The 27909-nt window shown below is 40.1% G+C and overlaps 2 protein-coding genes across 13 annotated transcripts in view; both read left to right on the top strand.

The window, feature by feature from the left end:
• The first annotated feature begins 4125 nt into the window (after window positions 1–4125).
• On the top strand, window positions 4126–9933 carry CKS2 (CDC28 protein kinase regulatory subunit 2). Its single transcript, XM_028531489.2, has 3 exons — window positions 4126–4308; window positions 7939–8066; window positions 9573–9933. Exons 1-3 carry the CDS (start codon window positions 4250–4252, stop codon window positions 9623–9625), a joined length of 240 nt encoding a protein of 79 aa, XP_028387290.1. The 5' UTR covers window positions 4126–4249; the 3' UTR covers window positions 9626–9933.
• A 1490-nt stretch (window positions 9934–11423) lies between these two features.
• SECISBP2 (SECIS binding protein 2) overlaps window positions 11424–27909 on the top strand; it is a 39753-nt gene continuing 23267 nt past the window's right edge. For 3 of the 12 annotated variants that reach the window (XM_028531474.2, XM_028531473.2, XM_036021453.1), the window contains exons 1-6: window positions 11424–11575; window positions 12515–12660; window positions 18684–18933; window positions 20052–20175; window positions 21717–21949; window positions 27163–27244. In XM_028531474.2, coding sequence (XP_028387275.1) covers window positions 11540–11575; window positions 12515–12660; window positions 18684–18933; window positions 20052–20175; window positions 21717–21949; window positions 27163–27244 — 871 coding nt within the window. In that variant the 5' untranslated portion in view covers window positions 11424–11539. Of the gene's footprint in view, window positions 11615–12514; window positions 12661–18683; window positions 18934–19261; window positions 19373–20051; window positions 20176–21716; window positions 21950–27162; window positions 27245–27909 lie in introns of those variants that run through there. The other 9 variants (XM_036021455.1, XM_036021454.1, XM_036021451.1 and 6 more) reach the window with 6 other exon arrangements.

Below are 27909 nucleotides of genomic sequence, written 5' to 3'. Positions count from 1 at the left end.
CTTAAGCAGCTCCCTGGTTTGGAGCTCCTGTGCTACAACTGGCATCATGAACGGGATATTCTGGAAAATACCCTTGTGGGGTAGACTGCATGTGATAGTGTGTCAGGTGGAGGAGGCCAGGGGGTAATCCTGGAAATGGTAGGGGTAATCCCAGGGTGGTGCACCAGTATTGAAGGGATACCCCCACCTCTCCCCTGGGCCTTTGCAGAGGGCCTGCATAGAGGAAAAGGAAGAAGCAGTTGAAGCAAAATATGGCAGATTCATTTCCACTCTTTCATTCAACCCTTTGTGAACAAGTAACACATTTTCCTCTTGAGTCCAGAGCTGCTTCGGAGATTGCCATTGTTAATTTGTTCTTGTTGTTTTGTAGGTATAATTTGTAATGTTTCCCTGGAACTTTTAGAGCTTTGTGTTTGATGTTCTTAAATTGCATTATAATCTCTCTATGGTTATATTTTTCTTATCTATACAATTAGCACTCCACAAGCTTTTTGAATCTATAGTCTTTTATCTTTCCTTAAAGCTGAGGAATTCACAGCCGTTATTTGTACAAGTATCTCCTGTCCTCTATTTTTTTTTCCTCTCCATTTGCAACTATTGTAATGACAGCTGTCACTCCTAGCTTCCTTGAGTCTTTCTCTTTATCCTTTCTGATGTTTTTCTGGGACTGTTACTCAACCCTATCCTGGGGCTCATTAATGTGTTCTTACTTTTTAGCCATAATGCTTTCAGTTTAGCTGTGAATTTTTTATTTCAATTATTTAGTTTTCAATAACAATGCCATTTGACTCATTCTTAAGACTGCAGTTACTAAAACCCTTTCATCTCTTTATAGTATTTACAACTTATAATTCTAAAAAAATTAATTAATGTAAAAAATAAAAGCTTGAAAAGTATGCAAGGACATACAATATCTATTTATGATAAAAATTTAGCAAACTAGGAATGAAAGAGTACATCCTCAAAATGATCTAAAGGGTATCTACAGCAATGATAAAACTTCAGCAAACAGCATACCAAGCTGGCCGTTACATCTCAAAGTCAGCTTGTTTATCCAGTACCATGTTATCTTAATTTTAATAAGCAACTACTACACTGTCTTGATTTCTAGAATTTCTTAATAAATCATGTTAGTCTATTGAAATGTCTTTGCTATTCTTAGCCCTTTTCTCTAACATATACATTTTAGTCAGTTAAGCAAGTCCCTTGAAAGTATTTTAAAAATTAGAACAATAACTCTATGACCAAGTTAGAGAATTTATATCTTTATAACATGAAATTTCCCTAACCTCAAACACAGGATATCTCTCCCTTTATTCAAATACTTTTTTTATGTCCCTCAAAAATTCCTAATTTTGCTTGTCATCTCATTTTGTATCTGTTACGTTTATTTCTAGGTATGTGACATTTGATGTTAGGCTTTAAGTGTACCATTTTATCATTTGTTTTTGCTTGGTCTCTCGGTTTTACCTTTACATACTTCCTCTTTACTTCCTGTATCGGCTCAAGAAGTCAGAAAAAGACATGAGCCCTCTGTTAACTTGAAGTAGTAATTAGAAGTCTTCTGAAGAGTTTTACCAACATTTCAAGTTCTATGAAAAGTTTATTCTCTTATGTAAGAATGTTTTTAAAAACTGAATTGGTTGCAATTCATGGTGTGCTGACTAGTGCAGTCACACAGGATGCTGCATTTGGGTTTAATCATCTGCCTTCACATCCAGCAATTCTTACTAATTCTGTCTTTAAACTTATGTTTTGTAAGTGAAGTCTGGTGGGACAAGAGAGCTTGCACTGATGGTTGGGAGCCTCAGTTTACATGAAGCCTTGCCTCCCACTGTTTCCCAGATGGTTTCTCAGCATGGGTTTCTCAGCCATGGGCTCCAACCCTCTGGTTCCTGACCCCTGGCCCAGTCTGCCCCTCACCTTTTCCCTATGTCCTATCCCTGCCACCATCAAGGATCTGGGGATGGGGAGTGCTGGCATGCATATCCCATGAAGTTAAATAATTTAAAAAAAAGAAACAAAACAAGATTATAGGAAAAGCAAAGTAAATAACACCACAATAAAGCAATCACTCAAAACCAAGTTGGGGAGTGACCCACAGGTGAGAATGAGTTGGTTTCTCTAATAAATCCATATTTGAAAAGCTGATATCAGGGGGCCTTGTTTAAAGACTAAAAGAGACAAAGTCAATGTGTAGGCCCAAGTTTAGATATGGATCCAAACCAATCAATCATAAAAAGGCAACTGTTAATCAGAATCAATCCAAAACAGGTGTCAGAAAATATTTAAAATTTTCTTGAGATGTACACCATAAGGACAGAGATAGACACAAAGTATCATTTCAGAGCAAACTGCATTATACTTCAGATCTCTTTAAGGATATTCTAGCAAAAAAGAAGGGAATAGATGAAACACAAAGGGCAATATATTTGTTGCTGAATTAAATAATTGATACACCCAAGTTGATACTACTATTCCACTTTTACGTGTGGAAATTTTCCACAGTACATCTCTGTAAAAATTCATCTCCTAGGAAGCTTTTCTTTCCCAGCTTCTGCCAGAAAGTTAGTGATTTCCCTCATCATCTCCCTTAACAGTTTATTTACATCTTTACCATCACAGTACATAACCACAACCAATTATTTAGGCATACATTATTACATATTACTTTAAATTTAGTGCTCATCTGCAAAGGACTCTGCTATGTTGTGGGTACAGAGTGGTGAACAAAAGAGGCATGCCCTCTTCTTCCCTGGGTTATGGAGAGTATGCTACAGCACATGTGGGAGGCCAGGCAGTCCCAGCAAAGCCCGGTGTGAGGGGCTGGAAACCCCGAAAGACGCAAGGAGGGAGAGGAATGGGGAAAGGAGGCCCTCCAGAGCGGAAGGTATAAGGAAGCCCTTTCAGAAAAATGAAGGTAAAGGCCCAACTGGTGCTGGGAAGTTGTAGGGCCCATCTACGTTCTCATATGCACGGTGCGGCAACTAACACTGAACCAGGCTTTGTTACTACAAAAATAACATGCTCACTTGGGGAAATATGAAAAATACTAAAGATCACGTTTAATTGTCACCTAAAATGAACCAGTATATGTCTCGGCATTTTTTCCCCAGTAACTTTATTTAGAGTTCAATACTAGGTGCCAAAGAACTTCTAAAAACCACTTTTTTAAACTACTTTTTAAGTTTTTATTTATTTATTTTTAGAGAGAGAAGGGGAAGAGAGAGAGACAGAGACACCAATGTGTGGTTGCTGGGGGTTATGGCCTGCAACCCAGGAGTGTACCCTGGCTGGGAATCGAACCTGCGACAATTCGGTTCGCAGCCCGCGCTCTAAAAACCACTTTTAATCCCAGTATCTGACTGTCATTTTAAGGAATCTTTTTACAATTTCCCATTTAGAAAACACACATATACATGCGTACCCACAGGGTGGTTATCCGAGTGTGTGCACGGAGTGAGAACAAGGTTTTACCTAAACTCAGGCCTCCCGGGCTAGGCCTCCGGCTCGCTGTCCAAGCAGCACCTTGGCCGGTTCCTGAAACGTTCCATGGAGCTCAACCTCAGCTTCTCGCGTCCCTATACCCCAAACCAGGCCTCGTCCGCTCACCCTTCCTAACCTGGACTTGCCTCAGTGTAACGTGGCCCGCTCGCTTTCCCCACTTCCCAGAGACTGGAGACGCCAAACCCAGCCCAGGGACCCCGATTCCGCGCCTGCCAGTAAGGCGCTGCTTGGCGGGCAGCCCCGCCCACGTCTCGCCAAACTCCACGATATCTCACACGTAATGCAACTTTGTCGCCCTAACGGCTATGCAGACCTGGAACGTTCGAAACGCTTACGCACGCGCTTTACGGCTCTTAACGTCTCGACCTCGCCCTTCGAAGTGACGTTACTTACGTCTCGAAGCTCTCCGCCTCCACGCCTTGCCAATCATCCACTTCTTCCCTCCAGCAACCTCGCAACAGGCCTCTGAGTGGCTGACCTTGGGAGTGAACTACGCGGAGGAGCGCTGACAATAGGCTGGGAGCTGGCCCCGCCTTCCCGCAGTTTGCGTAAAAGATGATTGGTCGGTTTCTCCTTCCAATCAACGGCGGGCTGTCTGATTCAAACCGATATCGTTCGACCAGCTGTCGGTTAGTCGTAGTCGAGTCGTTACCTCGGTCAGACGTGGAAGGTAGCTGGGCTGGGTCGCGTCCATTCTTCTTGCCCCGTCCCTCCCTCTTTGCGCCGCTCACCTTCTGACACGATGGCCCACAAACAGATCTACTACTCAGATAAATACTTCGACGAGCACTACGAATACCGGTAAGCGGCCTCAGGCGGGCTCCCTCCGCCGGTTGGCCGGGGTTCTGATGGAACCGGAAGTCAGGCCAGGTGGTCGTGGGTAGTTGGAGTAGGGTCCCTATCGAGATCGAGGCTGTCGAGGTAGAAATGCGTCGGGGCTGGAACGTTCCCTTTTTCTCGCTTCTGAGGGCCTCTCCGGCCTCCGCTCTTTGTTCGGTGTGTGAGAAGGCTGAGGCAGGTGCGGGGATTGGGTCGCTTCTGAGTTGCTACTTTAGAGGGAACGGGCGGAAGGGCAGTAGCAGACCCTGATTCTCAGCCACAGTCGGGTCGGCCCTCTGGGTTGAACAGTGGCGGACGGCTAGCGGCGAGAGCCCGCCTCCTCCACTAGTGGTGCGGTTCCAGAGAATTGCGAACTAGTTAGCATTATTGCAGTCACTACCAGGTGGAAAGTGGAGGGGTGATTTTAGTTTGTTAACGTAGAGAAACACTTTTCTGTTGTTGTTTCGAAGTTAGTGATACTAAAAACGTCCTAAAAGGGGAATCCCTGAAAACTTAGCGCATTGACTGGGATTTGAAAAATATTTTGGAGGTGACCTACGTAGCCTTTTGTGCGTTAACCATGATGACCAAGGGCCTTATTAAAGGGGGTTCCTTTCCAGATTAAATTGAGAATTTGAGTAGGCTACGGGCATTTTTTTTTCTGTTAGTGCATACTGTTCAAGTAATCTTCACTTTGAAGATTTTTTTGTCCTCTGAATTGTGATGTGATGCACTAGAACTTACATGCTGAAATTAATCTTTAAAATAGCAACTTGTGGGAGGGAAGAAATACGCCATTTATTGGTCTTATTGTTTGCAGACTTACCTGGGGCGTGGCTTCAAAGACCGATTTGACCCTGGCCGTTCTCCTGGGCGGTGCCTAGGAAGCTTCATTCCGGAGCCAAGTAGTGACCCTGTTTTCTATGCGCTGCCCTTTGAAGTTAGATTTCTAAGAGTGTTATTTGAGGAAGAAAGAATATCAAGATTGGTGTGTCTCTCTAGTTGTGTTGGAAATCTGTATTCTCAGAAAAAAAACGGGGCTTTAGAGATTAGTAATATATACATTGTTTTATACTACAATCAGAAAAAATACTGTTTTTCTGGATCTAAATTTGAAGTCGATCATTTTTTAAACACGGTAACTACGAAGTACACAGACTGAATGCTGTAATATGTTGGAATAAGGTTCAACTATGTGATGTCGACCAATAGACAATATGGGTCGACATTGGGGATAGACAATAATGGACAGAATGTAGACCGTATTGTCGTTCTAAAATCTGGAAAAAATAACTCTGAAACACGTATGGGTCCATATAAATTAAGATACTATTCTGGCAGTGGTTTCATTTTTCAGTCTTAATAAACCAACAATCATTGATGGGCACTAGATAAGTAGACTGTGGTATCAAAATTTTAGCCAAATTTAGTAGTTTGTGTGTATTCATGTATAGAAGAAAATCCTGTCATATTTAAAGTGGTATATTTCTAATCCATTATTAATTTAAAATGATGGTCCTTCTTAGCCAAGCCACTTACCTTTGTACCATAGAAACAGAACAGTAATTAATCTTGAGAGCTGCTTTTAGAGGCAAATCAATGGTTGATAATAAAAGCAGAGAGGTGTGATTCTAGGGCAGTTTGTATGTGGCAGTGCAGCATGCAATGTGAATTTCAAAAGTTTATTTTTGCCAGTGTGCAGTTTTTTTTACACTTAGGTTCTTTTGTAAATGGTCTTAAAAACTTAGTTCTTTAAAATAACATCTGGAACAACTATTTTAGGATGTGTGGATTTAAATTTAGAAAAGCTGTAAATTCGTATTTTAAAAATTCTAATCCACAGCTTCTGTTGAGCCTTTCTAATCTAATAGCTCCTTTGTTGTTTATGTTTGTCTTTACCTTCTCTCCTCCATGACAAGCCCGTAGTACTGAAATAAACATTGAGTTTTGGAAATAATTATTCTTACACATAGTTAGAAACTATCTCCATGCAATGAAATACAGGTAGAATTTCTATGTGAACTTGAAGCAAGTTACACATTTTTCCTTTATAATCACACCTCAACAATAAGCCTATTTCCATCGTTTCTGGAACAGGTAGGTGTTGTGACTTCTATCAGTATAACATGTTGGTACATTTATGTAGGTACACATAAAAGGATAGATCTAATTATAATTAGCATTACATTCCTCTTTGAGATGAATCAACAACGTCATAGAAGTGATAGCAGGTTATTGCAGAACCTTCAAAGTAGTTGTTAAAGCAGCATTTTAAAAATGAATGAGAATGAGGTAGCTGATAAGTATTGCTAAGATTCACCATGTAGTTCATGGGAATTGGTGAAATTTTAACCAACGATGATAGTAAGCATAATTTGACTTGGCCTTATGGCAATCTAGCTACATAATACAGTCGTTCCAAGGTTCACTTTTGTTCTGCAAATAATATGAAATTGGAACTTAATTAACCAGTCTTATGATGGGTTATGGGTTTACTTTTTCTGTGTGCCAGAAAGTAACCAGATTGTGCCTTTCTTACCCCCAGCCAACCAATTAACAGGTATTGGTGTCCTATATTGGTAAAATAAAATTTGGTTGGTGGTTATGGATGACTGTGTAAAACTAATACTCATAACTGTAAATGGTGCTGGGAACTGATTTTTAAGGAGATCTTTGTATTGTAATTAAATAAGGGGCAGTGCAGATTTGTGTTTAAGAATTTAACAAAGCTACAATTTCATGTGTTTTTCACATTGAAGAATATTACATGCCTTCCTAAAAAAAGCAAGTTTGGGGTATTATAGGTCAATTAACTTACTGGAAAGCTGAAGGTGGCAAGATAGATATGTATATGTGATTAGTGTTTTCTGCTTTTGATTCTGAACAAACTATAAAGCAACTTCTGGAGTATATAAGGATTTTGATTATGGTACAAATCTACAATGTTAAATAATAGGGAACCCAAATTAACTGTTAACAAATGAGATATATTTTTCTCCTTTATGTAAAAGGCTCCATGAGGCTGGATTGACAGCTCCACAATCAGGGACCATCCTCAATTTACAGTAGTTTCTGTGGTCTTATATATATATGGCTTCTCTAGCTTCCTAATCAGGTTAATCTTTGTAATCAACAGGAAAGAGATAAAGAATTGGGCGTGTTCTTTTCTTTTGCAGATACTTTCTATAAATTACCTATTTTCTGCTTATATCCCATTGCCCAGAATTTAGTCACATGGCCAGACATAGTCGCAGGGAAGTCTAGATATTTTTTGCTTAATTGTGTGTCCAAATTAGTTTTGAACATTCAGACAACTTGCAAGCCCTGTAGTGGGAAAAGAAGTTAATGCTAAATAAAATGAATGCCTTCTGGTTCCGGTCTGCATATCCTTCCTAATTTGAACATAGGCCATTAAAAATCCGAATTAAAGGTAGTGCAGATTGTAGTCCTCAAGATTGATGCCAATTGACACAATATGCCAGTTGCTTTAAAGAACTTTGAGGACAAAAAACCCTCAATTTTTAAGAATCCTAAAAATGTGTCATGATCACAATGGTAGAAGAAGGCATATTTACACCCAGAACACTAATGCTTGGCTGTGTCTTTCAACAGGCATGTCATGTTACCCAGAGAACTTTCCAAACAAGTACCTAAAACCCATCTGATGTCTGAAGAGGAGTGGAGGAGACTTGGTGTCCAACAGAGTCTCGGATGGGTTCATTACATGATTCATGAGCCAGGTAAGTTTCCTATTTGGGAAAATGTTAACTGAATTAGAATAGTAGCTGTTGTGGTGGTTGAAAATTTTTTAGTAAAGCTGACATTCAGTGATATCCTAAAGTAACTGATAGATTTGACTAATTTTGAATGACTCGATTCTTTTCCTCCCTGGAGAGGGTTCCAATTTTACAGTAAATAAAATACCACACGAGTGAAAGTAATGCCTTTTTCTCCTATGCAAAAAGTGAGTCAAAAATTAGGCTATTCTTTTTTTTTTTAAATATTGTCATTGTAATCTTATTTTACCATAAACATATTTAGTATTCTGTTATCCCTTCTTTGGAAACTAAGAACTTATTTAAGACAACTTAAGTATCCTTAAAGTTTATGTAGGGAGGCCCTGACTAGTTGTGGCTGTTGGTTGGGTGTCCTCCTGTGGAAAGTCACCAGTTCGATTCCTGGTCAGGGCACATGCCTAGGTTGCAGGTTTTGGTCCTGATCTGGATGTATACAAGAGGCTTCTCTCACATTGATGGGTTTTTTTTCCTCTTTCTCTCTTCCCCTGTCTTGTAAATAAATAGGTTAATTTTTTTCAAGTTTTATGTATAGAAATTTATGCAATTTGAAGTGATTTGTCCTTTAGCCTTCTATTAAAGGGTAATTGTTATCAACCATATGTAAGATTAAATAGATAAAATGACCAGAGAATTCAAATGTGCTGCCTTTGTTATACATTATGAATGTGTAAGTGGTATTTACCAGTTTTCCAGATTAACTGAACTGTTAACTAAAACTTGTGGGGTTAATAAGTTCTGCTTATGGGCTATATCAGTAAATCTAAAGTCAAGGATTTAAAATGTAAAATGCTTTGAACAGTTTGAAGGCATACTGGAGAAGTTGTGTTAGGTGGGCCTAAAGCTATCTTGTTTTCCACTCTTGCTAAGAAAAAGCAGCAGTAGCAATATCAAAAACTCTTTTAAGACTCACAGTTAGGATTCAGGCATGTAATCATTAGAATTCAAGAGGTGTTTCTCCAGATAATACAAAAGCAACTAAGGAGAACTTAACTGTAGATTTCTAGGCCACCTCCTTACAATGAAATAATCTATTGGGATAGATCCCTAGAACTGGCAGCATTATAAGCTGGTGATTTTTGAATGAGGTGTCGGTCGGTGTCTTTACCCCAGAGATAACTATTCTCTTTTTTTTTTTTTTTTTTTTTTTCCCTGGAATTGGGATTCTAAAAGTAGAAACCATTCTCCCCAAAGTAGTTTTTGTGCTTACCATCCCTTTTCTCCAGGGTGGGTAAAACTAAAACACATGGGAAATACTCTCAATGTCAGGCTGCTTTCTTCTGTTTCCTGCTGACAGTGACTTTTAAGCAAAGTTTTCAGATACCTCAATAAGTAACATTAGTTGACAATAGGTTTATTTACTTTATTTTGGTTCAGCTGAGAATTCTTTGAATTTTGAGTGAAAATTAACCATATTATATTAAAATGATATAAAACATTTTCTTTCCACAGAACCACATATTCTTCTCTTTAGACGACCTCTTCCAAAAGATCAACAAAAATGAAGTATATCTGGGGATCGTCAATTAAGTCTTTTTCAAATTTAATGTATATGTGTATATAAGGTAGTATTCAGTGAATACTTGAAAAATGTACAAATCATTCATCCATACCTGTGCATGAGCTGTATTCTTCACAGCAACAGAGCTCAGTTAAATGCAACTGCAAGTAGGTTACTGTAAGGTGTTTAAAATTTCTTCTAGTTAACTCTTAATGTAAGTGCCTGTTTGACTTTTCATGTTACTTTTGTTAAATAAAGTTTGTATGTTGCGTTTATCACTGTGTGAAGTTATTCAAGTTTATTTAAAGTTAATTCATGATTACAAGTTTTTGGATGATTTCAGTTTGATTTTGGCCCTGAGGAAAGGGATTTAAAACAGCTTGGTGTGATGAGGTTATCATATAATTTACTTAAGAAGAAACCAAGAACCCGGGATAAATTCACTAAAGCTAATTGTCTAGGGCCTCCATTTGAAGAGTAAGAAGCCCAACTTAATACTCTCTGGGCTGCTTCCACTTACCTACGGACTGCTACTCTATTGGCCTTGGAAGAAACCACTTAACCCTGTTTCTCCTTTTGCCAGATGGGGATGTTTCCTATAAAATATAACAGCATTTTTTAAAGTTTGAAAGCACTGTAAAAACTCCATGCCATAGATAAAAAGTTTGAGTCTGTAAAGTTGCTTTTTTAGCTGCTAGGGAAATAAATATTTTTAAAGCTAATGCAGTCTATCTTCATTGGTTTGCCGGAGAATCCTTTAAAAATAAGCTTAAGGTAAACATAAGACTGCAGTTGGGTGGTCCTCTGTATGTCCCCCTTTAGAAAGGAGTGCCAATAAAGACTGAAGCAACCTAGAACTTAGGCCTTTGGGACCCATCAGTTAGAGGTCTAGAGTTAGCAAGTCAACAGAAAGATGACAGAATTGCTAAGTAAACATGATAGCATTTAAGGCAGACCAAAGAATACTGAGAGGTTAGCGGGGACGACCCTCCACAACCTCTAGCACTGATTACTGCCCCCAGACCCTGAACCTCTCCAAGGTCTGGAGGTTTGTCTGTGCGTAGGCATGTTTAATTAATCACACAGAAACCTGAAGAAAGCTGCCTACATTTTTCCTGCTTGAAATATTGTACTTGGTAGTTACTCAACCCCTCTCGGTGCAAGGTACAGGTTTCCTAGAGTTAACCTCAAGCCTAGGATTTTGAATCGAATCAAATCCTACGGGTCAAATAACCTACCCTGGGAGCAACCTTAAATTCCTACACCTTCCAGCTCCAGTGCAAGTCAGGAGTTCCTAGCGTCTCCACCCCGCAGCCTCCCTCACCTCCGCGTGACCCCGGGCTCTCGTCCATTTCTCACCCTCCTTAACTCCCCTCTGGATGGTATTGTTACTGGAAAATCAGACTACTATTTTTATCTCTCCCTTTCCCAGCACCCTTCCTAATAGTTAACAGCTAATTGGTGGAAAAAACTGGGCAATTTTGAAATTCTCTTCTGTGGTTACTTCCAAAGTGCTTGAAGTTCCTGAAGTTAGGACACCCAGTCTGTAGGACTTACGGGTATGCCCTTCTAAGTCCCCAACCTACCACACTCCCGCCCCGCTCCAGGTCTCGCTACCCGGTGTGGACTCATCTGGGTGTGGTCCACCTGCATCCCAAGGGCTGCCCATTGCCTTTGCAAAAAGTAAGGTACACGGGAGCCGGCCACCTCATTTTACAGGTAGAACTTGAACTGGCGCAGCCGCAGCCACAAGCACTCCCTACCGGAAGCAGGGCGGGCCGGGGCGCGTTTCTGTGACGCACTTCCTGGCGTCCGCTCGGAAAGCGAAATAGTGGTGAGGCGGAGTGCTTCGCTCGTTCAGCCGGCTGACGGGGCGGCTTCTGGCCTCCTAGGCCGAGCCGCCTCCGATCTGCGGGCCATGGCGTCAGAGGGGCCTCGGCAGCCATCGGGCGAGGTGAGGGCCGTGGCTCCGGGCATCCTCGAAAAGCGAAGGGTGCGGACGGGATTGGGCGGCGCGGGACGGGCGGCCGGTTCCCCAACCCCGGCATCTACATCGCCCACTGCTGAGTGGGTTGAGGAAGGACACCCTCGAGAGGACACTGCCCATTTCCCCGCGGGAAGGCTGCGCCGCCGCACTGGCTTCCCGCATTCCTGGCAAGGAGTGGTTAAAGTAGCTGTCGCTCAAGTGTATTTTGAAGGGAGAATCTCTGCTAGACGTGCGCAGCGGAACCACTAGATGGAGCCCAGGCATTTGCATAGATTGGGTTTCATACGAGTCAAACCCGTGCTTAAGAGTTGTCAGTGAAAGTAAATCTCTCAACACCTAAGAACTAAAATCTACTTTGCAACTTAAATATTCCAAGGGTTTATGGCGATAGATTTTCTAGCAAAACTTTATCTTTTTAGCAAAACTCTTACTGGTTCACCGACTGAAAAGAAAATAGTTTGTGTAACTCTTATGAGAAATTCAATGGAAATAAACTCTTGCAATGTGTTTTGTGCTACAGGTAACGTTTGATTACCCACACTGCTACGGTGCTGGCTTATCCCTAGGTACAGCTGAGAGGGATAAAATACCCCTATTCCCAGCTAAAGCTAAGGAACCGTCAGTTGAGGTCCTGACTATATATCTGGGTTGAATTTTACTTGCAGTGTAATTGCTGTTCTTATTTTTCATTTAAATATTTGGTGGGCCAATTTTTCTAGTTAAATAAAGCATTGGGGGAGAAATTGTTGGCAAATGCTTGTCTTTACTAGGCAGAGATATCTGAACAACAGCGCTGGGATTAGCATTTCTGGGGACTGCCAGAATGGAGCCACTCTGGGTTTTTTGTTTGTTTACGTTTGGTTGATCTCATAATGTATGTAGCTATAACCTCGTTTTTTTCCTCAGGGCATCAAGTTGTCAGCAGATGTCAAACCGTTTATCCCCAAGTTTGCTGGGCTCAGGGTGGCATGGTTAGAGTCGTCAGAAGCACACGTGTTCCCTAGTTGTGCAGCCACGTACTATCCTTGTGTTCAGAAACTACCATTGCCTGAGTATGTATTTTTATAAATGTCTTGCCTTACCTAAGGACTTTGTTTCTTGGCTTTAATGGTGATTAGACTTTACAACATTGGCTAACACATTAAAGTTCTCAAAGCAACTAGAGAAGATGCTCCTTAGCCAGGAACAGTCTGAACCAGTAGCACAATTTAAGTGTGTCCTACAGCAGAAACTGAAGCTTCAACTCTCGTTTTCTTTCTCTGTACTCAGGTATTTTGGGTAAAGAAAGTGTGTAGACTACATTGCATTTATTTGTAGGGAGTGCAGTTGAAGGGTTCATTTGTGCATACAGTTTAAAATGATGTCATGTATGTGATGGCAGATGAAATGGCAGGGGAGTGGGGGAGGAAATGGGGTAGGGAAAAACCTAAATAAATAAGCAGGCTCTTCAGTTTTAGGGGTTGACATTTAAAAATCTTACTGTTGAAGGAATGGGGGCTGGCAACCATAGCTGCCTCTGTGTGGATAATTCTTCACAAGTTGCCTGGTTTTGCTTTCAATCATTTTGTTTTATATGTGTCTTGTGGAGGTGGTTTCTGCAAAATTTGGTTATAAATTCTTCTAAATTTGAGTTGAAAGAGGGCTTATGTTTTTTACATTTTTTTCCTTAGAATACATTCTTAAGGTATTTACAGAGTGGTTTCATTGTTAGCTGAATTTAGAAAAATAAGTTAAACTTTTCACATAATTGTGAAGATTATTTGTGATTTATGTTTAAGGTATGAATTGCCTTTTTGCTATGTAAGAATTCTTCAATTTCTTTGACATGTGTCAAATTTGTTTCCCTTTTTTCTTTTTTTCCTCACACCTACAAGGTGTAATTGAAAACTATTTATACTTCATATATATTCTAGAATTATATCCATAAGATTGAGAATTGGAATGAGTAAGAAAATCATTGAGTTCTCTGGTATATTTAGGAAATACTGAAAGTTGTATTTTTTGACAGAAGTTGAAGATTTACCTCTATGTATTAAAGATCTTTGGTAGGAATACCCAAATTTTCCAGTGTAATTTTATCTTTTGTAAAAGGGATGTTGGCATGGGTTTCATCTGAGTTGTTCCCTACCTTGGGTGGTCCACATAATAAAATATAAAATACATCTTAGTGACAAGGCCTCTAAGCCATCTACTGGGTGGGATTCTGGAAACTCAAAATAAAGGTGGATCACATTCATATAGCTAAAGCAACATCCTGGTAGTAACATGAACTGTGATTCAAGGCTTGAGGATATGCAGTACCAAATTCAAACATGTTTCTTAATCCCTTATCCTTTTTAGCTTTGATTTTGATTTTTAAAAAAATGTTCATTGGAGGACATGTTCATTGATTTCTAGACAGAGGGGAAGGGAGAGCTAGAAACATTGATTGCTTGCCTCCCCTACGTGCCCCAACTAGGGATCAAGGCCACAACCTAGATATGTTCCCTGCCTGGGAATTGAACTGGCAACTTTTCAGTGTGTGGGACGATGCTACAACCTAGAACCAACTGAGCCACACCAGGCAGGGCTGATTTTGATTTTTAATTGTTTATAACAGAGGAAATGATTGGCTGACAATATTCCTGATGGGCAAGAAAACAATTAGGGGCAGAGGACATGAAATCAAAGAGAAAAGGTTAGAAAGAACAGGAGCCTTTCAAGTGAGGAGGAAATGGGGAGACTTTACCTAGTTGAGAACGGATTATCTAGTCAGTTCTAATGTAGGTGAAGAAGTGCATTGCTCTAGTCAGATTTCATCTAAATGGAGATCTCTTGCATGAAGAAAAGGAGTAGACTTTTCTATAACAAACGAATTTCTTCTTTCCTGTTAATTCCACTATTATAACCTTATTCTGTACATCCACTTAAAAAAAGGGAGGAACCTTTTACAGAATCTGTCTACCTCCAGTGCCTCTAACAATGCACTCAAAGGGATTTCATTTATTCAGTTGGGGTTAAATATTGTATGGAAAATGCTAGATGCTAAGCAGGAAAGACTTACCTCCTGAGCTCTTCTGTTTTGGTCAATCTTTTATAGACTTGAACTAATGGAGATAAAAGAAAATGTACCAGTCTTCTCCAAATTTATGTTATAGACAAGACAAATATTAGAAGAAGTATTCTGGTATATAGAATTGCCCATTTGGAAAGTACTGATTATTTACTGGTGTAATGAACAATTAGAGGCTATGCAGACAAAACATGTTCTTTCATTGTTGCATTTTGTTTGGGTATTCTTGTATATGTTTACATCGTTTCTTGCCACATCCATGAGGTTGACAGGGACGTGTAGTGTTATTTCTCCAGGCCTGCCCCTGTTTAGCTGATGAGATCAGGTGCATTCAGGGTGGTATGGCTGTAGACTGTAATGTTATTTCTACACATGACAAACAGGCTAGAATTGCTTGACCAAAATTATTCAGGTAGGTAGCACCAGAATCAGAATTAGCATTTAGTTCTTCTACTCTGAGTTCAGTTTTATTTCCCAAAGCTGCTGTTGCTGTTGGTGAGAGTTTGTTGAGCATTCTCAGCATCTTGGAATATACCATGAAATGTCACAAGGCACAGTTGGATACTTTTAAGTTAAAACCTCTCAGCTTTGAGAACTAGCAGTGCTGTCAGTGTGGCTTAGATTGATTTGGTAGGTGGAGGAGTGGCTCAATCCCTGGCAGCGGCCTGACCAAAGGGATCATCATGTGAAAGATGTATTGGGAGACAGGAGAAGAGAAAGTTCCCATTTTTAAGGGAATGTTGTTAGGCAATGGAAAGCTTACATAGTACAGCTAAAAGTTTAGGTTTGCTGGGTATGAAATAGGGAGCTTTTGGGTTCACCCCTGGATTCTGGGTATGAAATAGGGAGCTTTTGGGTTCACCCCTGGTTTCTGGTTTTAAGGGAGAGGGGCTTGAAGCTTTGATGGGTTCCAGGCACTGGAAAGAAAATACATTGAGACCTGCTGTAAGAGAAAAAGGATTCTGTGGTTATCCATATGGGTGTTGGTGGGAAAGGTGTATAGCAATTTTCAGTTAATAGAAAGAATCGTAGAATCATTTATGAGAACACAAGTTGGAAGTATGGCTAGTTTGGGGACCAGATGTTAAATTTTAAATTTATATGTACCAGGTTGGGAGAAAGTGAACTATTAAGTGGAAGTGATACATAAGTTGGAATTAGAGGGCTGGAGGTGATAAAGGTACTTGATTGCAAGTATTGATGTGTGTGTGTGTGTGTGTGTGTGTGTGTATCCTGAACAGAACAGTGAGAGGCTTGGACTCCATGAATGTGACAGGTGAGATAGAGTGCAAGGGAAACCATGCCAAAGAGGCGGCTTTGGGAGGTGGACGAGAGCAAGAAGAGGACAGGACTTATAAGTCCAGGCCAGAGGAACTTTTCTAGTGGTGTGATACAGGGGCCAAACCTGTCCAGTTGTGCTGAAGAGGTGACAGTGTGTCAGGAAGAAGTCCTATAGCAAGGGTGTCAAACTCATTTTCACCGGGGGCCACATCAGCCTCATGGTTGCCTTCAAAGGGCCAAAATAATTTTAGGACTGTATAAATGTAACTACTCCTTAACTAAAGAGTTGAAATTACATTCAGCCTTTTGAAGGCAACCACAAGGTTGATGTGGTCCCTGCTGAAAACGAGTTTGACACCCTGTCCTAGAGTCTCGTGATCATTGGTACGGATGGGGCAAGGAGAAGAGGAGCAGAGGGATTGGCAAGTATTGCACAAATACATTACAGAGATGAGCTGCTGCTTTCGAGGGGGAACGAGTGCAGGATAAGAGAGTAGGCATAAAGGAGATAGTGTTACTATGATTAAGGGTCCTCTGGGCAGTCTATGGCAACTGGAATTTTACAGACAAGCCATTTGAAGAGTTGTTCTCTGCATATAATTGTATTTACCTTGGATGGACAGAAAAAAATACCAACTTCTCAGAAGAAGGAGGACCAGTGATAACTCCAAAGTGGAAAACTAGGTTGTGATAGAGCAAGGACCGAGCCAACTTCTGCTAACTCATGGGTGAATATTTTCTGGATGACAGCAGTCTTCAAACCACCACTGGGGCCCTGGCCAGATAACTTATTTAATTAGAATATTGTCCCACTGTGTCAAGGTTGCAGATTCAATCCCTGGTCAGGACACAGACAAGAAGCAATCAAAGAATGCATAAAGAGGTGAAGCAATAAATCAGTGTGTTTTTCTCCCTCTCCCTCCCTCTCTGGCTCTTTCTCACCCCCTTCTCTGTCCCTCCCTTCCCCCCTACCCCCGAAAAGAATCAATCAGTTAGTAAAAATAAATGTAAAAAGCCACCATTGGATCTGCCCTCTTTTTCTTCTTTACTTAAATTGTATTGGTCTGTTCATTTATCCAGTTTTTGAACTTGAGACAGTCTTTCTTGCTTTTTTTTCTATCAACCCATCTTCTTTGCCTATCTTGTAAAGAACAGATTCCTCTCACCTTCATCTGAGCCCCATTAGATTTTCTGAGCATCAAATAAATAAAATGGGTAGTCACATCTAGTGTTAGCATTTGGGGAGTGGGATGCAGCTTGGAGACTCCCTCTTCTCTTCAAAGAGCAGCCCTAGCCAGATGGTCTGTGGAGCAGAAAAAGTTTAATAAAGGGGTTTTGTTTGAATTTTAATTAGGAAAATTTCATTACTAGAATAAATTGTTGATAAGTAAAAGATGTTACAAGATCTAAACCTATAAAATATCATGAATTAATGGGCATTGATACCAGACAGCCTGTGATTAGGTACTGCATGAAAATGAGGACAGTGACCATCCTTATGGGTGTCTTCTAAGTCCAGTTTGGTCACAGTGACTCCCTTTCTCCTTCTCTTTGGGCTCTTACTTGCAGCAGAGTAGAAATAGGACTTCTAATAAGAGTTTTGGTACCTGAGCCCGTATCTCTTGATGGTTGGACAGCTGGAAGATCATATAGGATGTCCCATTTATTAGCTTTGGATTTTCCTGCCTTTCAGTGGACTAGCATGCTGGGATTTCACTGATTTGCTGCAAGAAAATTTTCAGCTGTGGAAATTCACAGAAACATCTAGTGCTGGGTTGTGGGGATGAAAAGGTTGTGATTTATGTTTTAACCCAACTCTGGCATTTTGTCAGTGTATCGGGCTTTCATTGCAAAGTGGTTGAATCCTCTGGCCATATACCAAATTTGCTGAAAAATCACTGTTATATTGTATTTTGGTTTAACCTAGCAGGCTTAAGCAAATTAGAGCAATCACAGATAGTGTCCATCTGGTCAGCAGGATGTGTAATTCCTTTACCACCATGCCTGAAGCATCCCTTTTGTAGCTCTGACCCTGCAAGTCAGCAGAACACAGGATGTGGTGGGCTTGAAACAGGGAAAGGGCTGCAGCAGGATGTCTCTGGGCACCCAGAGGCTCCTGGAGGCAGGCCTTGCGGGTTGTCAGGATGGGGGTTGGATTTGGGTGGTGGGGTCCTCTGTAGAAAGAATAGTCTCAGTGTCCTTTCTGGCCAGGGTTGCTGAGAGGCTTTCCCAAATATTGGACATCTTGAAAGTGAAAAGCTGCTGAGGTATCCTTAGGCTTCCCCGATGCTCATTATAGTAGGGTCCTCTCAAAGATGTTCCAGCCCAATAGTAAAAATAACTAGGCCAACATCTGTCTTTGCAGGTTAAGAAAGGCCCAGAGGTTTTATTTGGCTTTTAATTAGAGTTATTTCAATGTAGAATGAATGACCTCAAAGGTAATGCAAGTTTAACTTTTTAAAAAAAATTATTTATTTTTAGAGAGTTAAAGTGGAAGGAGAAAGAGAGAGAAACATCAAAGTGTGGTTACATCTCTCACGCCCCCAACTGGGGACCTAGCCCACAAGCCAGGCTTATGCCCTGACTGGGAATCGAACTGGTGACCCTTTGGTTTGCAGGCCGGCATGCAATCCACTGAGCCACACCAGCCAGAGCAAACATTTAACTTCTTTTATTGTAAAATTTAAAGCTCCGTGGCTTGTGATATGAAATCTGTAACTAAAATTTACTATTTCTATTTAGGCAGAAACTCTATCCTGAAGATATGACCTTTGGAGCTTCAACGTTTCCACATCACTGTTTATCATCTGAGATGGCTCTTCATCCATACACCTGTTCCTCTTACAACCCAGAGTCTACACAGAATGTTTGCCCAGTGCCTAGCTCCCAGTATGATTACAATCAACCCAGTCATTACCAAGGCTTTCAGAGGGTGAAGCCACGGTATGAGCACATGACCACTCTCCCACAAGACACAAAAGCCCTGTTTAAGGTCAGTAAGTACTGTGGTTTGGTTTGGAGACCGTTACTCAATACACTGAGCCACACCAGCCAGGAGTGCTGTGGTTTTGTTGGTCATGTTAGCATTTAACATGTAAAGAACTGGGCAGTTCTTGCATTAACTTAAGCATTACTTATCTTTTTTGTGTTATATGAGAATTGATTTGGTCTAACCTTTTTTAAAACGGTTGAGTTGTGAATACAGTGGTACCTTGGTACTCATTGTTAATTTGTTCTGGAACTTGTGATGAGTTCCAAAACCAACGAGTACTGAATGATGAAGCATATTCTCTTGTGGGGCAATGCCATGACTCATACAGGTTCTAGCAAGTGTGACAAGGCCTAAGCAAGAGCCAAGTGCTGAACATTTTTTTCTCATCAAAATGCGATAAGTCAAGAGTTTGACGAATTCTGAAGCAGAGAGTACCGAGGTATGACTATACTTGCATATTTGCAATTTTAAACCTATTTTATAGTGGTACAGTTGACCCTTGAACAACATGAGATTGAAATGTGACACTGGATCCACTTATGTGGATTTTAAAAAAAATTTTCTTTAAAGATCTTATTTATTTTTAGAGAGAGAGGGGAAGGGTGGAAAAAAGAGGGAGAGAAACATCAATGTGTGGTTGTCTCTCACGCACCCCCTACTGGGGACCTGACCCACAACCCAGGCATGTGCCCTAGACTGGGAATCAAACCTGTGACCCTTTGATTCACAGGTTGGCACTCAGTCCACTGAGCTACACCAGCCAGGGCTATATGTCACAACCACAATATTTTTAAAATAAATATATTGGAAAACTTTTAGGAGATTTGTGACAGTTTAAAAAACTGTGCAGACAAACCCTGTTACTTAACTTTTTTTTTCCTCTGGCTCACTTTATTGTAAGAGTATAATATATAATATATACATAACATACAAACTATGTGTTAATTGACTTTATATTATCAGTAAGGCTTCCAGTCAACAGTAGGCTATTAAGTGTTACAGGATCAGAAGTTATATTCAGGTTGTCTACTGCTGGGGTGGGAGTGCCCTGTGCTTCTTCATTCAAGGGTCAACTGTAGTTTTCCTAATTTGTGTTACTTTTTCATCTTTTCCTGCAGAAAAAAATGTGTGACGAACAAAAGTTTGACAATAAGAAGGCTGATGGAACTATATTATCTGATACAAAATCAGTAAAAGGCTCACATCATATGTCCATTTGTGCTGACACTAATTTGAAATCAGGTAAAAAATATCAAACTCTATGCTTTGTGTTATGTCAACCTACTCCACCCATCACAGAAGCTTTGCTGTTTTTGGACAGCTGTTTCTGTGGGTTTATTTTTGTGAAAAGGCGAGGCCATCAGATGTCCTATGGGATCCAGGAGGCCTTTCCTTCTGGGATGGGGACCTGTTGTGTGGGCTCTGTGATGTGTTCTCAATATGTTATTTACTTTGTTTTACACAAGAACTTATCTAAGGTCACATAGCAAGTAGGTCACAACCACAAACCTCAAAACACATCTTTAAATAAAAGCAGATCACTACCATATCCTTTGTACTATATTTGGCCATGTTTATTTCTGACACAGTTTCTCTAGTATTCTGTTGGAACACGTCTTAATAGGTAGGACAGTTTGTCTATGACTTCACTTCTGTCTTAATACCAAACCTGAGGCAGTATAGTAGTTAGAGGATACTGACTTTATTCTTGAGAGAACTCATGTTTACTCTGGGCTTGGAAACTACCATTCTGGTCTGTGGCTGAAAGTTAGTGGTTCTACATGGTGTTTTTGTTTTTTCCTGTAATTTATTTACAAGTGCAATTTGATCACAGGCATCCCCTGTTTATATAGTGATTTAAAACCTTTGTAATGGTGTACTTACTGGGAAAGGTCTATTGTTTATTTATAGGTATAATTTATGTTACTTGGTATATACATTTTTCTCTTTGCATTGACTTACGAATTGGTACATGGAAAGGTGATGGGAAAGTTGAGCATTTAACAATAATAATTCTGGCCTTATGATTAAATATAGGGACTTTATGGCATTGCAGCTGACATTGTTATTCATTTGCATTTGAAGGAAAAAGATAGGAAATCGGTTATAAGTTCAGTTCTACTTGCTTCCTCCAGTTTGTTCTAGCAAACTAAAATAGGGAACGTTTCTTACTTAAAGGAAATTTGTTGATGTCTCTTTAAATTTGCAAAACTCTAAAGTGTGTATTAAGAATAATTAACCTGCCCAGCTGTACAGTCATGTTTAGGTAACTATTACATCAATATTAAAATTACTCCTGAGATTTTCTGAGTGTCACCCTGACTTGCATGGCTCAGTGGGTTGGGCATTGTCCTGCAAACCAAAAGGTTGCCATTTTGATTCTCAGTCAGAGCACGTTCCTGGATTTCAGAACAAGTCCCTAGTTGGGAGAAGTTGGGGGCGTGTAAGAGGCAACTGTGTTTCTCTCACACATTGATGTTTGTCTCCCTCTCTCTCTTTCTCCCTCCTTTTCCCTCTTTCTAAAAATAAATAAATCTTAAAAAAATTTTTTTTAAAGTATTTTGGTTTTTCTGCTTGGTGGCCCAACCAGAGAAATTGCTACTTCTGGGCATATATGTTTACATTGTTACACAGAAGGTTAATAGCACTAGCAAAAGTTAGGCTTTTTGGACAATGACATGTTGTTGCATCATTAGCAGTAGATTTTCTATTCTGCAACTAAGCATGAGTACAGACCATCAAACATTAACAATTTCCTCCTACTTTTAATTCTGTAAATACAGATGGTTATTTTAAACGAACAGACAGGAAATCCAGAGTCATTGAAAAATGTGGACCATCCTCCAAACCTGAGTTTGAATTTACCAGGTTGGATTTTCCTAAACTGCAGGGTGCAGAGAACAATGAGATATTAGAGACACCAAAACAGCCCAAGTGGGGACCTTCACACTCTGCCTCTACGGACACTTCTCTTGTGAGAGAAGTGGTGAAACCCGCTCCAGTGTTGAGTACAGAGGTGAGTATAGGCTCCTTTCACTTGTTTCCCTTTTTCACTTTCATTGTGTGAACTATTTATAGTGAGGCTGTGATACCTAGTGCTGCTCTTTTCAAAGAATCACCTAATACACTTAATTTGATCTATTAGCTAAAAGGTACAGGAGAAGATTCTAGCATGAATCCAGCTGGTTAGATAGCCCATTGTGAACATCTCACTCGTAGCATTGTGTTCGACAGCACTTTTTCAATACAGACAACAAGATTTTATTTACTCAAATAGTAGTATTTAAAACTCCATAGAGTAATTTCTGATTTTCCAGACTTTTTATCTGTACCTCTCGTTAATGATACAGCAAATTCACTGAAAGTAATTGCAATAAAGTGCATTCAGACTGCCACTTGGTAATTTTAAATTATACTATATTCATCACTTGATCTCAAAGTTTTAGTCCACCAAATCAAGCCATTTCCCTCTCAAACAGGTTGATTTGAGACTTCTACGAAAAAAGTTATCAGGTTACTAGTCCCTAAAATCACTTCTGACAGATTTCTGATAAAGAAGGTGTGAGATACTTCTCATTGTGAAGGCAAGGAGAAAGAAGAAAACAGCTTACCTGATTGTACCTCCTGAAAAGACATTTCCTGCCCTTCTCTTGGGTGCTTGGACACTAAAGCCCCAAGCCTGGGTGATAATGGCTTATAGTGTGTAGAACATACACTGTCCCCACAGCATTTTCTTGTTGCGTGACTATGATGAGGAAGGCTGATGGGGGTAGAAGAATCACAGTCTTCATTTGGCAGGTGAGTGACCCTTCTGGGCCCAGTGCAGTATGTAGAAGAGCTGAGCAGTTGAGGGGCTCCATGATTTGGTCACAGGCAGCCAGTGGATAAATCCAAGGCCATGAGCGCTGTACAAAAGTAGAACAGGATGGCAGTATGACTGACACTTTATGTCATGGTCACCTGTTAGAGGTGAGTACTGTGTATGTGTACTTGAAGTAAGGTACATCATGCTATGTGAGAAGATGTACTTACTTGTTATTTCTGTTATATACTCACAGTTGAATTGTGTGTGCATTTTTAAAAAATTTCCCTTTAAGGACTTCCGGCAAGATGGAGGCATAGGTGGTCGCACCGTACCTCCACGCACAACCAAGATTTAGAACAACAACAATTTAGAGGCAGAATAACACCCAGGACTGACAGAGAATTTATCTGAATGGAAGTCGGACAGCCAAGAAGTTGAAGTAGACCCATCCATCCAGACCGGTAGGGGTGGAGAGGAGCAGCCTGGCGCGGGTCTCGGCGCACGGAGAACAGGGAGAACTGGGCGCAAAAGGCAACTGGAGCATGTAAGGCGTCTGGGGCACGCAGGATTGCAGCGGGTGGACCGGGAGTTCGCAAGCGGCAGCTGGCGGACCCAGTGAGGCAGCGATTGTGGACCAGCGCAGAGTGCACAACCCAGGATCCTAGAGAAGGGACTGAGGTCCCAGGAGAACAGAGCTACCGCCATTGTTCCCTCCCGCCCCTGCCCCCACATACAACGTCACAATCTAGCAACTGGGGTGCCCAGCCCCGGTGAACACCTAAGGCTCCGCCCCTCACTGTAACAGGAGCGACCAGACCAAAAAAAAAAAAAAGAGAGAGAGAGATATGTCTCAAACAGAAGAACAGATCAATGTCCCAGGACTCATCCTTTTGAGTAACCATGAGATAGCCAATCTGTCACATGCACAGTTCAAAACACTGGTGATCAGGAAGCTCACAGAATTGGTTGGTTTTGGGTGCAAATTAGATGAAAAAATGCAGGCTACCATAAAAGAGATGAAAGAAGATGAATGGAGAACCAATAATGATGGGAATGAAACTGGGACTCGAAAAAATAGAGTGGACCAGAAGGAAGAAAAAAACCAAACAGGAAAGAATGGAGAAATAAGAATTCAAAAAAACGAGGAGAAGCCTAGGAACCTCCAGGACATCTTTAAACGTTCCAACATCTGAATTATAGGGGTACCAGAAGGGGAAGAGGTAAAGCAACAGATTAAAAATGTATTTGAACAAATAATAAAGGAGAACTTCCCCGTTCTGGCAGAGGAAATAGACTTCCAGGAAATCCAGGAAGCTCAGAGGGTCCCAAAGAAATGGGACCCAAGAAGAAACACACCAAGGCACATCATAATTACATTAGCTGAGGTAAAAATGAAGGAGAGAATCCTAGAAGCAGCAAGAGATAATGGGACAGTAACCTACAAAGGAGTTCCCGTCAGACTGTCAGCTGATTTCTCAAAAGAGACCTTGTAGGCGAGAAGGGGCTGGAAAGAAGTATTCCAAGTCATGAAAGACAAGGACCTGTATCCCAGATTACTCTATCCAGCAAAACTTTCATTTAGAATGGAAGGGCAGATAAAGTGCTTCTCAGATAAGGTCAAGTTAAAGGAGTTCATCATCACCAAGCCCTTATTTTATGAAATGTTAAAGGGACTTACCTAAGAAAAGAAGATAAAGAAAAAACATGTATAGTAAAAGGACAGCAAACTCACAATTATTAACAACCACACCTAAAACAAAAAAACTAATTAAGCAAACAACCAGAACAGGAACAGAACCACAGAAATGGAGATCACATGGAGGGTTAGCAACAGGGGAGTGGGAGAAGGAATGAGGGGGAAAAGGTACAGAGAGTAAGTAGCATAGATTGTAGGTTGAAAATAGGTAGGGGGAGGGTAAGAATAGTACAGGAAATGTAGAAGCTAAAGAACTTATAAGTATGACACGTGGACATGACTAAAGCAGGGGATATGTGTGGGAGAGGGTGTACAGGGTGGAGGGGAGTGAATGGGGGGAAAATGGGACAACTATAATAGCATAATCAATAAAATATATTTAAAAAAATTCCCTTTAAGAAAAACTTTTTTCCTGATTATACTAGTAACATCTTTGAACAGCCAAAGAAAAAAGGAAATTGTGTAGCCAAGAGAAGACCATATTTAATTTAATATAACTTAATCTTTTGTTAGTGGTGCATTGTGGAAATTGTACATGTGGGGGATTATACATATGCATGGGCCTCTCCTAGAAGTTTTAGAAGTTTTTGGCATTTTTCCATGTCTTTAAATATTCTTTGAAAACAACTTTTGCACTGGATTTTTGATAGTGATATAGTTGACTCATCCATTTTTGAACAGGTAAGCCACTTCTAGTGTGTCATTGGCCTTGATGAGCATAAAAGTTTTATTTATTTATACACACACACATACACTAAGAGAACAGGCTGTGTTTTAATGATTTTATTTTTATTGGATTCAGATATAAAATGGCAAAATGGGTAAATTTGTGAAGTTATACTGTTCAAATTTGAATTTATCAGTTTCCTTTTACCTTCAGTTCTGCCAGTCTCAAATGCCAGTCACTTTGAGATGTCTCTTAATGTACTCACCTGCCACCCCAGCGTCTGTGGGGTTTCTTGTTCCATGCATATGGAAGCTTTCTGTCTTTATAAAAGCAGGCACCTATTACAGTTCTTCTGTTTGTTATCTTTGTGGATGTTTTGAGGGACTTTCGAACTTGGTGTGTGGACTTGGTAAATCATGTTTTAGCATTCCTGTGGGACATGGGAGTTTTAAGAATGGTATTGGCATATCTGTGCTGCTGTGAAAGTTCTCTGTAATATGTTGATCTTTCAAAAGTTGATTGAGTTGCCAGTATTGGGATCTATATAAAAGCGATAGATGGGTATTTATCTCCTAGGCAGAGAAGTAGAGAGATGCTGGCTAAGCTGTAGACAATGGGTGGATTTTCTTTTAGAGAGGGAGAGAATTGGCAGACCAAACGAAGTACTTTAACTTTTTTACATTATGTACTTAGGTATTTGGAATTTTTAATTAGCATATATTTTGAAGACTTTAAGATTGGCTAGGGTTCTAACGGGTGGTTCAGTGGATTGGGCATGATCCCTTAGACTGAAAGGGTCACTGATTGGATTCCCGGTCAGGGTACATGCCTACATTGCCAGCCAAGTCCCAAGTTGGGGGCGTGCAAGAGCAACCCAACTGGTATTTCTCTTGCAGATCAATGTTTCTTTCCCTCTCTTCCCTCCCCCTTCCCCTATCACTAAAAATAAATTTAAAAAATCTTTTACAAATGGCAAAGAAGCTGTACTTTAAAATTATATGATTACTTTCATTTTGATCCCATTATTAGGATCTATATAAAAGTGATACATAGGGACCCTGACTGGTGTAGCTCAGTGGATTGAGCACAGGCTGCAAACGAAAGGGTCGCCAGTTCGATTCCCAGTCAGGGCACATGCCTGGGTTGCAGACCAGATCCCCAGTGGGGGACACATGAGTGGCATCCACACATTGATGTTTCTTTCCCTCTTTCTCCTTCCCTCCCCCTCTATCTAAAAATAAATAAAATCTTTAAAAATAAATAAATAAATAAAAGTGATACATAGGTATATAAACCATAGGCAAAGAAGTAGAGAGATGCTAGTAGCTAAGCTGTAGAAAGTGGATGGTTTTCTTCTAAGGAGAGAGATTTAGCAGGAGGAAGTAATTGAACTTTTCACATATGTGCTTAGGTCTTTGGAATTTCTCATGCAAATGCATCAACTTTAATTAAATATCTTTTGGAGGGATAATTTTTTAATAGTATTTTAAAAGATTTTATTTATTTATTTTTAGAGAGAGGGGAAGGGAGGGAGAAAAAGAGGGAAAGAAACATCAATGTGTGGTTGCCTCTCCCACGCCCCCTATTGGGGACCTGGCCCACAACCCAGGCATGTGCCCTGACAGAATTGAACCAGTGATACTTTGTTTCACAGGCTGGCACTCAGTCCACTGAGCCACACCAGCCAGGACATAATAGTTTATTTTTTATTATATTATTTTCTTTTTTCTTTTCTTTTTTTTATTTTATTTATTTATTTTTAGAGAGGGAAGGAAGGGAGGGAGAGAGAGAGAGAGAGAAACATCAATGTGCAGTTGCTGGGGGTTATGGCTTGCAACCCAGGCATGTACCCTGGCTGGGAATCGAACCTGCGACAGTTTGGTTCGCAGCCCGCGTATTATATTATTTTCCATTACCATCTATCCCCCTTATATCCGTATTTGGAATTGTTAATTAGCATATATTTTGAAGATTTTAAGAATGACAAGGGAAGCTGTATTTAAAAATTAAATGATTACTTTTAATTTGAAATAGTAAGAAAATAACTGGTTTGCCTTTTAGGGTGAAATGGTGGTGAAAAATAATAATTTGACTGACTCTGTAACTGATAATGCTGATACCAATCCCTCTTCGTGTACAAGAGGTAAGAGTGGCTACCATTTATTATTTTTAAAAATTAGTTGTCTATTTTTTAAGTTCATTTTTAGTCCAGTGCAACTGAAATATTTTTGTCTTAAAGCCTTCTTCAAGGCAGCTGAAGTATTGTTGATAAGCTGACATTGTTGTTAAAAGATTAAAGTAAATGAGATCCCACATGTATGTGTAAGGAGTGTAAGATAGCAAAGAATTCTAAATGAAATGTTTGTCTGGTTCATTAAAAAAGTTTATCAACTCAAAAATGACATCTTCCTTAAGTATTATCTGTACTAGAGGTTCTCAAAGTTTTTAGTCTCAGGACCCCTTAATACCCCTTAAACAGCCCCACCGAGCTTCTGTTTATTAGACATCTGTCAGTATTTGTAATATCTGAAGCTTAACAGAAATTTTAAAAATACTTACTAATTCACATAAAGTAACAATAGTAAGCCCATTGCATGTTAAATAGCACTTTTATAAACAATAACTATTTTCCAAAATTAAGACAGTAAGGAGCACAGCCTTTTTTTATATTTTTGCAACTCTTTAACAGTTGGCCCAGTAGATCTGCCTTGGTATTTAGCTATTTCACTGTCCTACCTTTGTAGTCCCTGAAAAAGAGAGATAAAAGAAAGGGGAGTGGGGATGTAGGGGCAGGGAGCACTGATAACA

The sequence above is a fragment of the Phyllostomus discolor genome, chromosome 3 (genome assembly GCF_004126475.2).
Source record: "Phyllostomus discolor isolate MPI-MPIP mPhyDis1 chromosome 3, mPhyDis1.pri.v3, whole genome shotgun sequence".
NCBI lineage: Eukaryota > Metazoa > Chordata > Mammalia > Chiroptera > Phyllostomidae > Phyllostomus > Phyllostomus discolor.
Note: the sequence above shows the minus strand (reverse complement) of the source record. Positions and strands in the feature narration are given on the sequence as shown.

Coding starts and splice junctions, on each gene's coding strand:
- CKS2 (XM_028531489.2), top strand. CDS start 4,250: ATGGCCCACAAACAGATCTACTACTCAGATAAATACTTCGACGAGCAC. Junction 4,309..7,938: donor GACGAGCACTACGAATACCG/GTAAGCGGCCTC, acceptor GTCTTTCAACAG/GCATGTCATGTTACCCAGAG. Junction 8,067..9,572: donor TTACATGATTCATGAGCCAG/GTAAGTTTCCTA, acceptor TTCTTTCCACAG/AACCACATATTCTTCTCTTT.